The sequence below is a fragment of the Geospiza fortis genome, unplaced genomic scaffold (genome assembly GCF_000277835.1).
Source record: "Geospiza fortis unplaced genomic scaffold, GeoFor_1.0 scaffold237, whole genome shotgun sequence".
NCBI classification, from domain to species: domain Eukaryota; kingdom Metazoa; phylum Chordata; class Aves; order Passeriformes; family Thraupidae; genus Geospiza; species Geospiza fortis.
This window is the reverse complement of record NW_005054319.1, coordinates 4,498,591-4,511,139: the sequence shown is the minus strand read 5'-3', so window position 1 is coordinate 4,511,139 and position 12,549 is coordinate 4,498,591. Positions and strand designations below refer to the sequence as shown.

Here is a 12,549-nt window from a genome sequence, read left to right as displayed (position 1 = left end):
CCCCGCGGCGAGCGGCGCCCCGGGCTTTGGCAGAGTAGACTTTAGAGTTTAAGATTAGGTGTCTTACCAAACCCTTGGTGCGGGAGGAAAGGAGCTTTTCCTAGATTCGTACAATGAACAGTCCCTGGTAAAGCAATGGGAATTACATCACTGGAATCCGTACGGCCCAGTGCAGTGGTGTTCCTGTCACTTGGTTTTCACCTTGGATGCATGGGAATTAAGTTATCTTCTAATGTGAAAACAAGAGTAATATGTAAATTTATTAGTATAAGAAACTTCTGAAGTGGGTGGAAAGTAATAGCATTTCAGATTTGAAATCAGTAGTCTTGTCATTTCTGTTGGCAGCGCTGAATGCAGGGCTCTTGTGGTATTCACCTCTTTATGTGAAGGACTGCTTCTGGTTATTAAAGTCCTGGAATATTAGAATCATTGAATGCTTTGAGTTGGAAGAGACATTAGAGATCATGTCATTCCAGCCCCTGCCATGGGCAGGGATATCTTACACTACACCAGGTTGTTCCAGGCTCTGTCCAGCCTGGCCTTGAAGACTTCAAGGGATGAGGCGTGCAGAAATTCTCTGGACACGTTCCAGTGCCTCACCATCTCACAGGGAAGAGTTTCTTCCTAAAATCTAATGCAACTCTATGACAGTTTAAAATTATTTCCCCTTGTCTTGTCACTATGTGCCTGTGTAAAAAGTTCTTATTTATCTCTTTTAAGAGCCTTTTAAGGTACTGCAAGGAGCGAGGTCTCCCTGGAACCTTCTCCAGGCTGGACCCCCCAGCTCTCTCAGCCTGTCTGTGTAGCAGAGCTGCTCCAGTCTTTTGATCATCTTCATTGTCTCCTCTGGACCTATTTTAACAGGTCCAAACTGCAGTCTGGGGACTTGCCTATATGTCAATGTTTTTACTCCAGTTTGAAATCCTTCATTGTATTTCTACTTTAAAGTTAGATTCTTTTTCAGTATGTAAGGAAATGTGATAAACTAATTAAGGGAATCCATTCCCTTATGCTTCTTTCCTTTAGAAGAGATTTTACTCACTGAAAGTAGCTCCTAAAGTTTCATCTTCACCAACTGCAGCAAAAGTAAAATTATCTCCAGCGTCTCAGGATTTTGAGGTCAGTATAAAAATACAGGTTGGTTTTTTCCCTCTCTCTTTTAAATTTATTTTTTAAAACTCAGTCAAAGCCGAGCTGTGATAGTACTTCCACTGAATGAAAACAAAGGTTTTTTTCTTTTTAATACAGATCACAAAATTACCAAATGGCTTAGTTATTGCATCTCTGGAAAACTTTTCTCCTGTTTCAAGAATTGGTGTGTTTATTAAAGCAGGCAGCAGATATGAAACCACCAGTAACCTGGGAACTAGTCACCTGCTTCGTCTTGCATCTAATTTGGTAGGTGTTTAGTGCCTTTGCTATTGTGTTGACAGTAGGTGAAATGGTCAAAAGGTTATTACTGCAAAAATAAATGGTATGGTAAAATTTAATGTAAGAGATCTTAGGAAGTAGAGAACAATGTACAATGTACTTGGTTATGTGGTTCAGTGCAGGAGAAATGATAGTGTGTCCTGGAAGATGGGAAGTAATACTCATTTATAATTGTACTCTCCTCTGGTGTCTTAAACTAGATGTATATATAGTATATCTGTATTCAAATATACACATAACTAATTCTATTTAAGGTGCAGTAATAATTAGTTCAGGTGGTTGATACAAACTCAGTTTTGTGCTTGTGTGGAATATTTCTGAGTAGTTTCTCTTACTGCTGCCATTAATTCAGTATCTGTGTTTTAAACAGCTAGAATTGTAAGTTGCCCTTTTTTTGTTTGTTTAATAGACTACTAAAGGAGCTTCCTCCTTCAGGATCACTCGTGGCATTGAAGCTGTTGGGGGCAGCCTGAGGTTTGTACCCACATAGAAAGATCATCTGTGTTGCTGACATGCACAGGAGCTTTAGCACTGAAGGAAACATAAGACAATAAACACAAAATGTGTAGGTGGATAAGCTCGGCGGGGTACTTGAATAGTGAATGTTGCCAAGGAAGATCTTGTACTTTTTGTTCTGTTAAGCTTCAAGGATGAGCTCATGATTTGTATCTTAGAAATACCTTTCAGTAACCAGAATATAAATATTGTGCCCATGGAAGAAATATAATTTGTCTAGGAGCTTAATTTTCTTTCTGCCTTTGCAGACTTTGAGAATAACTTTCCTAAAGTCAGTAGATTGCTTTTTTTCCTCCATCTTTTGTGACTAGATTGCAACCTTGGGAGCAGTACAGACAGTAGTTAGCTTTTGTGAATTGGGAGTTTTAAGCCTAGAAAACAAGACTAAGAGGAATCAAAGAGGGATCTCACTGTACCTGCTTTATTTCAGTGTATCTTGAAATCATCCAGAAAGATCTTTTTATCTATTTGGTTAAAAATAGTGTTTTATGACTCTACCCTTTTTCTGGTCCTGTCAGTAACAAATATGTTGAAGGAAAAGGACAGGATCAACTATGTTTTCTGCCCAAAGAGAGTAATTTCTAAATTGCTTTGTTTAATACGTAGGCACTCTTTTTCCCATGTTTTGCTGTTCAACTTTATTTGCTATTTTACCTTGAATTATTGTGATACCTTAAATTCTGATGGTCATAAGACACTTGTTATTACTTGAATACTGAAGATGTGAGTTTTAATTAAGTCTGTTTCTGCTCTGTGTGTTTAAACAGTCATCCCAGACAGATTTAAGGTTAAGTAGTTACTCCAGTCTGTATCTTGATTAATTTGATCAACGGGGAGTATGTGTGAAAATTCACTTCTGTGTTCTTTGCTGAAATGGATTTTGGTTTTTTTCTCGTGCAGTGTGCATGCAACAAGGGAGAAAATGGCTTACTCTGTTGAGTGTCTGCGAGACTATGTGTAGGTATCTGGGTGGGCTACAAAGGGAATTACTGCCTTCTTTAACACTGTTTGGTAGTGAAGACCTGTCATTTTACAGGGTGGGAGGAATATCTGTTCTCATGCTTTTGTAATAAATCAGTACATTACTGTATTAATATTCAACTTCTGTGTCATGTTACTGAGCATACAAATGCTACAGAATTGAATTATCCTACAGAATTGAATTATCCTACTTTGTACAGCAGTGCTGATAATTGCTCTGGCTTGAGTGATGTGTTTTGTTGTTGACGTGTTGCTTGCAGATTAATTTGAATTGCTTTCAACTGCAGAAGCACATGTTACTTGTGGTTAATGCCTTTGTGAATTTCTTTATTTAGTGATACGGTGATGGAATATCTCCTGAATGTTACCACAGCACCAGAGTTCAGACCATGGGAAGTAGCTGCTCTTCAGCCACAATTAAAAGTTGATAAAACAATTGCACGTCAGAATACTCAAGTTGGTAAGTGTATTTTTTGATCCATTGTAATGGCTCTGCAGAATTTCCTTCAAAATGAAAAAATAGTTTCCATTTTGCTCTGTCACATGAACATTGAATTTTTCAGCTTATTGATAGGTATGGTCTTTCTGGTGTTATGGGACTTTTCTTAATACACAGGTTTTTCCAGCCTGTGGTAACATGCTGAAGACATCCTACCCCATTCTCCTTGACAGCTTCCATTTTACATTTTTAGTTCTTTTCAAGTACAACCAAAGAATGTGCAAGTCATAAGTGTTGTTGACAATGTATTTGCAGAAGCTTGTGTTCTGAAAACCATATTTAGGTATTACTCATAGGTGTGAAAATAGTATCCTACAGACTTCTTGAATTTGTATGGTTATTTTGGTGTAAAAACAATATGTATTTTCATCACACTGAAAATGTGTTCCAGCTTTAGGACTGTAAATTTAGATTTCTGTGTTTAAGGGGAATAAAAGAGGAAACATAACACAAAGCCTCAGTCAGATCAAACCTATTCCAGTATATCTTGTGTTATTAACTCATCATCCAAGATCACCCAGGTAGTTCTACTCAATAAACAATAATTTGTACCACTCTGAAGCATGTTTACCTTTGTAACCCATTGCAGGTGACAGTGTAATGTTGGAAAAATCTCTGGCTCATACCAAAGTGCTTCTGTTTTTTAAAATTAGTCTTTTTTTTTTTTAAACTTGTATCACCAGCAGGTTGGTTTTCATAGTAATGTAATATTTTCAGTTAGTTATGTTCAGAAACAGAACTATAAAGAAAGGAATCTTTCCCTTGAGGAAAAAGTGTGAGCAAATACAAGGAGAATATCAAAACAGGAATTACTAGAATGCTATTGGAATGCAAAAAAACTGATGAGAAGACACTGGCATCCTTCATCTGAGCAGGGAGATAGATGAGACACCTCACAAAGCTACAAACAGTATTGTAGAGAGCCTTTTCTTTCTCAAGAACAAGGGATGCCTACAGTGAAGATGATAATTAATAGGATGCTGCTCCCCTTCTTCTAAACACTGATTGCATTTATAGCTCGCTGTTGAAGCCAAAAAGTGTTGAGCATCTATGTTACTATATATATAAATTTATTTTGGTTACTGTTTAGTAAGTTAAAGAACAGAAGGCCTCAGGCCAAATTGCTCTAGCCCAAGGATTTGGAAACTTCCCTATGAATTGGATTATTCCAGAGCTGCTTTTGTAAATTGTATGGTCCTTAAAGTGGGCCACAGCTCCTTCATTTAGTTTCATTCATAACCTTCATTACATGTGGATCTTGTGTTAATTATCTGAAACTTTGTTCCTCTCAGGAGTTCTGGAAAACTTGCATGCTGCAGCTTATAAAAATGCTCTGGCAAACCCCTTGTATTGCCCAGACTACAGAATTGGAAATATTACTCCTGAGCAGGTAGGGTTCTTTGTATTGTGCTAAATGTCTGTTTCAGTTTTTTGTCAGGAAGAGGTGGTGAGAGAAAATTAATTTAGTATATATACAGTCAGTATTTACTGCCTTATTAATCTGGTGTTGAAATAATTTATTTCCATGCAACTTTTAGTACTGGGTACAGAACTGATATTTGCATTTAAAAAGATGGTTAATGTCAGTGGCTTACTGTTGACAGTAAGGCTGTCAATGAAATGCAGGTGTTCTTGTATAAAAGGGTTTTGTGGTTGTCACTGGGAAATGCAATAAAATTACATTCTATAGACAGTTCCTTTTGGAAGCTTTGGAATTTGCTCTAAGTGTAAGGGGCTATGTCAGAAACACACATGATTTTTGTTCTTTAAACAAAATACCCTAAAATTTGAATTTACTGTTGCAGCTCCACCATTTTGTACAGAACAATTTCACAAGTTCAAGAATTGCTCTCGTAGGAATAGGTATGTATGTTCCTGAATGAACACTGCAGGTCCTATGGGAAAACTGCAGGAGAAATTGGAGTTCTCTGTAGAAGTAAACTGTTACCATAGGCTTCACTTTTATTTAACTGCTGTAGCTTTGCAGTGTCGTTGCAAATACTTGTTGTATTGCAGGTATATATCACTCTACCTTAAAGCAAGTTGCAGAGCAATTCCTAAATATCCGAAGTGGATCTGGTACTCCTGGTGCAAAGGCTGTTTATAAAGGGGGTAAGGATGTTTCTTTATCTATTCTGAGTGACTGATTTTCAGTTCATAAATAGTAGTATTCAAAGTTACAAGTGAAAACTATACAGTTGCACTAAATCTGGGCATTGGAAATGACAGTTCAGATGCATATCCCATTTAAATAAGGAGAAGATTCCACCATGGAAAGTTCTGGGATAAAACTGAACCCAGCTCTTCAACAAAGTTTTACCTGGGACATAATCTTTTTTCTATAAAGTGAAAAATAAGCTGCCAAATGGTTTCTCTTGGCAGTTTTGCAAAAATTCCTGTAAGAGTAGGTTAATGGCTGTCAGGAAATGGAGGCAGGATTTCTATTTAGGGAAGATGTGTTAAATGTTTTAAGTCAAAGCAATGCTTAGCCCTTTCAGAGCAATGTCTTGTACCATTACTAACAGCTATTATTTGGTTGAAGTATTAGATGTCTCTGTAGAGACATGAAGGGGAAAAAGAAAGTTTCCAGCATTTAACATTTGACTGGAATAACTTCCGTTTCTATAAGCCAGCATAAATATTATTATGAGCAGAAGGTACACTATTTTCTGGGTATTTGTTGAGTTTTATCATCTCACACTGTGTGTGGTTCAGGGTCAGGTTCAAATAAGGCATAGTAAGGTACTGGGTTTTGTGCTAGCAAGAAAAATTTTAAATGTTAGACTTTTTAAAAATTACCTTCAGCCTCATGCTCCCTTCCTGAGCAGGCATGCAGTAACTTCAGGCCTTGCTCTTCTCTTGTTAAAGGGAAATGTTTCTTTCCATGCCTGTGAATGTACAGTAGTTTCTAATTGAACACTATTACCTTTTTTCTCTTGTATTTCTAGGAGAAATCAGGAAACAGACTGGTGATAGCCTTGTCCATGCTGCTATTGTAGCAGAAGGAGCTGTTGCTGGGAGCCCAGAAGCAAATGCCTTCAGTGTCCTTCAGTATGTTTTAGGTGCTGGGCCCCTTGTCAAGAGAGGAAGCAATGTTACCAGCAAATTGGCCCAAGCTGTTGCTAAAGCAACCAGCCAGCCATTTGATGTAAGTTCAAAGGATTACTGTATTGTGATTTTTAAGTAAAATATGTATTATCTTTGAGAGGTAACTACCTTCAGCTAGAATCTTAATTGGTTCATTCTTGCACACATTACAGTGTATCAGGGAAGGGCTTCTAGCTGATCTTTTCTCAGCACAGATGGAGTTTAGCTTCTTGAATTACAGCATTGTAGACCCTAATAGTAATTATTTTCCAATGCTTGATGCTGAATTACTCTGATACTTAAAACAATTAATGATAATGTTTGTTTTGCAGGTTTCTGCATTTAATGTTAATTACTCTGATTCTGGGCTCTTTGGGATTTATACCATATCCCAGGCTGCAAAGGCTAGAGAGGTGAGTTGCTGATTATAATTTAAGCTTTACACAACATAACCTTCAAAGTAGTGTTTTGATTTGAGATAGTGACTGATTCACCTAAAAAAAAAGGAAATTCATGTGATTTCCTGTATAAGAATGCTGCATATCCAGTTATGACTTAGCTCTGTAAGCTGGGAATGAGACTTGCTTTGTGGAAAGGACAGATACATAATATGAACTGAAGTTAATAAAATGCCTTGAATTGCTGACTGTAATTGCTGATACACATTTGTAAGCCAGAGTATATAGTGAAGAACATGCTGTCTCTTAAAGCTGGCAAAACTGAGCACTTACATGAAAAATGGTGAGACCATATAAATGAATGCTGTGGTGCAGTTAAAATCCACACTGGTTTTTGTGCATTTTTGGGAATACTTTACAGTGTTTTTAGTCTTGTTATAAAACTGCTCAGAATTGTGTTCAGGCAGACAATCCTTAAATTGTCAGCTGTTCTTCCCTTGAAGTTTCCAAGATATCAGATAATAGAAGTAACATGTTGAAATTTGATGTGGGAAGAAATCTTAAATGATTTCATTTTCCTCAGGTCATTAAAGCTGCTTTGAACCAGGTGAAGGCAGTTGCTCAGGGTGGTGTCACTGATGCTGATGTCACAATAGCAAAGTAAGTGTGTAAAGAATTCTCATGTGTGTAAAAAGAATTTTCTTAACATGCAGCTACTTGTGGAACATGTAGACTATTCTGTAATTATTTCCATGGGGAACTACTCACAGTCCTGCATTAAAACTGAGCCCCTGTCAATATTCTTTTTGAAAGCTGTCCTGATTCTCCAGTACTGTTACTTCCTAATAAAAACTTGTTAGAGAAGTGTTAATATTTTCTGAAGACTGTTTCAATGTAAGAAATTAGCAAGTGTCAGCAGGTGCTGTCATTTTAATCACACTTTGTAGCATTAAGATGTGTTTAAATTAGAATCCTAAATTGCATTATTTAGATAATTCCCTTTACAGTTACACTGAGCAATTCCCAAAACAATTATAATAAGCAATCTGTGCTATCTTCAAAGAAAAAGAGTAATGAGAGTCTGCAAGTGTAAAGCACTGAATTAGTGATGGTACACCAAGTGCTGGAAATACCTGCCCCTAGGAATATTTGGGGGAGGGGGTCTCCAAGTAGTGCTAAACTGCACTGAGCTTTTGAAGCTGCAGTTGTGCAAAACGACAATATAGTACAGACTCGGACAGCAAAATGAAAATATTGGGTGTTGCATGTGTAAACTACAAGACTCCATGTAAAGCGTAGTTGCACAAAATATGATAGCCTAGACATGATTGGTTCTGCCTTTGTCACTAGTAGCTAAATGGTGGATTCTGGACTTCTTATACTGGGCATTATTTGTTTTGTGTGTTGTGGGTTTTGTGGTTTTTTGTTTTGCATTAGGGAGTTACATCCAGTGCTCCTGTGGCTAGTTTTCTTTTTCTTTTTTTTCTGGAGTTTCCTTTCTGGAATGGCTTTATACATTTCCTATATTCCTCTTTTTCCTTTATTGAAAAAAAAACCCAACAAACTCAAACCCAGTCAGTTCTATTTGCAGAGTCTGGCAATTCAATCAGAAATACCAAGCTACTTAATCATGAGCTATTGGAATAAATAATTTTCTATCTTTTTGTTGTTAGAATATAAAGACTGGCTTACAAAAATAAGGTTTTCATATGCAGCAGTGATTCTGCATAAAACACAAAAAACATAAACTCTTTTAACAAAACATGGAACTATTACAGGAATAGCCTAAGCATTTACATTCACTGCTTCTTTGTCACTTAGGACAAAATTGCTCTGCATGCATCTGTTCTTGATGAGAAAATTAGATATAAGCATGATAGTTTGTCTAACTGCATTGGTTACCTCAGACATAAACAAATCCTGAGCTAGAGATCTTCTGACTGTGTGGGGAGACAGGAGGTGTTCAAGTACCTGTCATTTTCATGCTTGGATTGTTTGTGGTGCCTCTTTCCTAACTACAGAATCCTTCCCTATTAGAAAAGGGAAACCTTTAAAAATGGAATCTTGAGAAGTTCGAAAGGACCAAAACCTCATTGTATTTATGGGGTGGTAGGGAAGGTAATAGCAGGGCTTCCAAGCTTGCTCATTCTTGACGGTTTTATGGGTTTTTTTGATGGCAGAAATCAGCTGAAAGCCAACTATTTGATGTCAGTGGAGACCTCAAAAGGGTTGCTGAATGAAATTGGCTCTGAGTCCCTGGTTTCTGGCACACACACATCCCCATCTGCTGCTGCTCAAAAAATCGACTCTGTAGCCACTGCTGATGTTGTGAATGTAAGTATGTGTCAGCAGCCACAGGTGCTCCTTAATCACTGTGTCAGGTTTTTTATGGAAAACTGATGCTCGTTTCTGTGTGTTTATAAACACACACATATTCTGTCATTAAAAATAGAAAAGGCAGCTCATTTACAAATCCCAGCTGGGTATCTTTTGATGTCTTTACTTTATTAACAGAAGACTCTTTAATACACTGTAAAACTAGTGTAGCTGGAAATTACGTAAAATTCTCATCTTCTTCACTTAAATTTACCAAAACTGACAATAGTCATGGAAATAGTCATGGAAAACTTCATATTAGTTCCAGTGCAGGTGATTCTGTGTCAAGGTTTTTAGGTTTCCTGAGTCTAGAATAATGGGTGTGTTTAATAAAACAATTAAGCTTTCAGTGATAAATAGATGTAACTTTGTTGTTACTGCACATTATCTTGTTGCTTATATGTAAAGCTAATTTCTATCATAAAGAGAAATTCTGAGATATAATTATTTTTTTCCACAGTCATTGCTTATTTGTATTGCAGCAACTAGCAATAGCTTTAGTAGTAATGAGATACACTGTATTTTATGGTGTAATAATTATTCTAGGAATAACCATTTTTAGAGTTCATGCCTTTTATATCCAACTGTATCTGCCATTTCTGTTCACATTATAAAGTAATGAGCAGCTGCATTAGAAGCAATTAGATTTATAGAGCAAAAGGAGGATTGTTTACATGATGGTGTATTATAGTAGTGCCAGGATTTGTTCTTTGTTTTACTAACTTGAAGCTGATGCTGTGAGTAGCATCAACTCTGTAGTGAATATTTCCTCATATCCACTGTCCTGATTTATTTTCAGGCTGCAAAGAAGTTCCTCAGTGGGAAGAAATCAATGGCAGCTTCTGGGGATTTGGGAAATACTCCTTTTCTTGATGAGTTGTAAAAATAAATCTGGGATGGATTTGATTCAAGATGGACCTGAGCTCTAAGTCACTTATGTTCTAAATGAATTACTACTAACTTGTTATTTATGAATTCAGTTCTTTCAGAAGGTTAATCTGGAGTAATTGTGGGCTTGCACTCATCAAATAAAGTGCTGAGTTCATACATTTTGTGTTGAAGTTTTTTTCACTGAAAATGGTATATAAAAAGCTGATAAATCTGGCTGTGTACAGTGGAGGTAAAAACCACAGTGCAAAAACAAGATGAGTTTTGGTCAATGTAAAAAAAGTAAATATGTAAAAAATTATCACCACAATGAAGGCAAATGCAGTAATTACCACTGGTTAGCCATATATTCTTGTATATTCAGGAAAAGTTCTTGATAGATTGTCTGCCATCCTTACATGAATTAAGTAAAGAGACTTGCCTTCAAACAAAGCTTGCAGTTCCTACTTGTCTGGGACTAGCAGAGATTCTGTTTCTCCATGACTCTCCACAAGTAGCACTGGAAGAAGCCTTTGAGGGGATTAGCCATGTATAGCTAATACATCATTTGAAATCTCACAGGACATAATTTTTTTTTTAATTCTAGGCATATGTTAAAAGAAAACAGATACAATGCATCGTAAGAAATTGAGGGTTTGAAGAAGCCAAGTTTTGAGTTGTTCTGAAGCAAAGCCAAGTCTTGCAGACAGGATGCATGTGATACACAAGGGCAGGAGGAACAGGTCTCAGCATGGAGGAGGTCAAACACCTCTGGCTTGGAATGCAGGATTACACAGTGCACCAGCATAATTGTGGAGTACAGCATCACACTGTGCCTGCTCAGGTGTCTGGCCTGTATCAGATATTTGCCAAATTGCTGGTAACATGAGTGAACTCACCACACTAAGAGTGAGGATTTATACTGAAAAGCATCCAAGTCTATATCATCATCACTACTGGACCCAGTGTCATCTTCATCCTCAGCATTTTCATTCATACTGGAAAGACACAGCATGCTATTACTTGAACATGCAGTAATTCCCATAGGCATTTAGTTAGCTGTTTATGGGAGCTTCATTTTTTTCAAATGCTTGTTCTAAAGACAAGTTCTTCAATTCTGAAGCTCCTCTAGTATCAAATATTATATTGTTCATTGTCCCTTGTGTACTCTTTCCTTTGGTCTTTCTCTTTGCTCAGTCAACAAAAAAACAAGCTCTTCTTTTTCTGCTCTTTCAGCATAGTAAAAGATTTATTTAAACATAAAGGTTTAATCTCTCGGAAAGCCCCTTGCTGTGTGAGCTCCCTTTCTGCTGTTCTAGCCTAATTATCTCATTTTAATACTTGTGTTCCTTTGCCTGCCTCTGAGGTTTATTTCTGTTAAAACTCTGTGCCTCAGGAAAACTTGGAACTGCATAGATTCCCATCTAGATTAATTCTACTGCCTGTATGGACCACCCTTAGCACTGAGAGCAAGATATTCTTAAAAGCTGTTTGCCATGGCTCTCATGAAAAGGCGTTTGTTTGTTTGTTTGTTTTCCTGTTTAATTTTAAAAGTCCTAATCTTTAATCACTGTTGGGAGTTCAATTGATTGAGAAACAAATAAGCTTTGTACAGGATTATAGCAAGAGCTCCATCTTGGTATCATCACCTGATTGTGTCTTGATGTGTTTTTTACACTAATGTCCATTACAAATGGACATGGCCTCTGACTTCAGGGGTTTTATTGCCAGCCAGAATTTATGCTCACAGAGAAGGCAGGAAAGGACCTTGAGAGACGTTGTCAGGAGCAGCCGGAGGTTAAGCAGGAGGTGCCTGTAAGAGCTGAAGCATTCCAGCAGAAAGCAGCCACTGAAGATTTTTATGGAAATAAAAATCTCTCTTGCGCCATTGAAGGCATTTTGAGGAGACGCACACATCATGCAGCCCTGTTTCTTCTTGCTGGCATGGAGAATAGGACATGCATGCCTCCATGCCAGTTTGGTGAGTAACTCTAGGATTTTAAGACATTAGTACCTCCCACTACCTCTTAATTTCTGCCTCCTCCTCCTAAAGTCAGTGGAGTGGCACCAGCTTGTTCACACTACAAGCAGTAATAAAACTGTTCTTTTGGGTTCCAATTTGAAACTTTTCAGATTATACTCATCTTAATCAGATGAGGGGGAAAAAAGTCCATAAAGATAAAATCTAATTCACTGCAAGAAAAGCTTCTAAGTAGTGCATTTGTGCACCTTACTTTTCTCAAGCCCCATACTCTGTGCATTGGTATTAATGCCAAAATCAGTGTGCTGCTTGTGTTGTCATTAAGAGATGGAGCTTCTACAAAATGCTACATGTTTTGCAAAATTTTACAGCTTTAGTGCTAAACAAGTAAGTTCATCCTAAACATGAATTGA

The 12,549-nt window shown here is 37.3% G+C and overlaps 1 protein-coding gene across 1 annotated transcript; it reads left to right on the top strand.

The window, feature by feature from the left end:
* The first annotated feature begins 1,001 nt into the window (after positions 1 to 1,001).
* Positions 1,002 to 10,337, top strand: LOC102036634 (cytochrome b-c1 complex subunit 2, mitochondrial). Its single transcript, XM_014306808.2, has 13 exons — positions 1,002 to 1,119; positions 1,249 to 1,398; positions 1,841 to 1,905; positions 2,848 to 2,904; positions 3,264 to 3,388; positions 4,720 to 4,817; positions 5,233 to 5,290; positions 5,444 to 5,539; positions 6,376 to 6,575; positions 6,847 to 6,927; positions 7,496 to 7,572; positions 9,093 to 9,246; positions 10,088 to 10,337. Exons 4-13 carry the CDS (start codon positions 2,870 to 2,872, stop codon positions 10,169 to 10,171), a joined length of 1,008 nt encoding a protein of 335 aa, XP_014162283.1. The 5' UTR covers positions 1,002 to 1,119; positions 1,249 to 1,398; positions 1,841 to 1,905; positions 2,848 to 2,869; the 3' UTR covers positions 10,172 to 10,337.
* Positions 10,338 to 12,549: the final 2,212 nt, after the last annotated feature.

Bases quoted from the DNA above. Each gene is read 5' to 3' on its own strand.
- LOC102036634 (XM_014306808.2), top strand. From the start codon at position 2,870: ATGGCTTACTCTGTTGAGTGTCTGCGAGACTATGT. The intron at 4,818-5,232 runs GTAGGGTTCTTT...TTACTGTTGCAG, and splicing joins GAAATATTACTCCTGAGCAG to CTCCACCATTTTGTACAGAA. The intron at 6,928-7,495 runs GTGAGTTGCTGA...CATTTTCCTCAG, and splicing joins AGGCTGCAAAGGCTAGAGAG to GTCATTAAAGCTGCTTTGAA.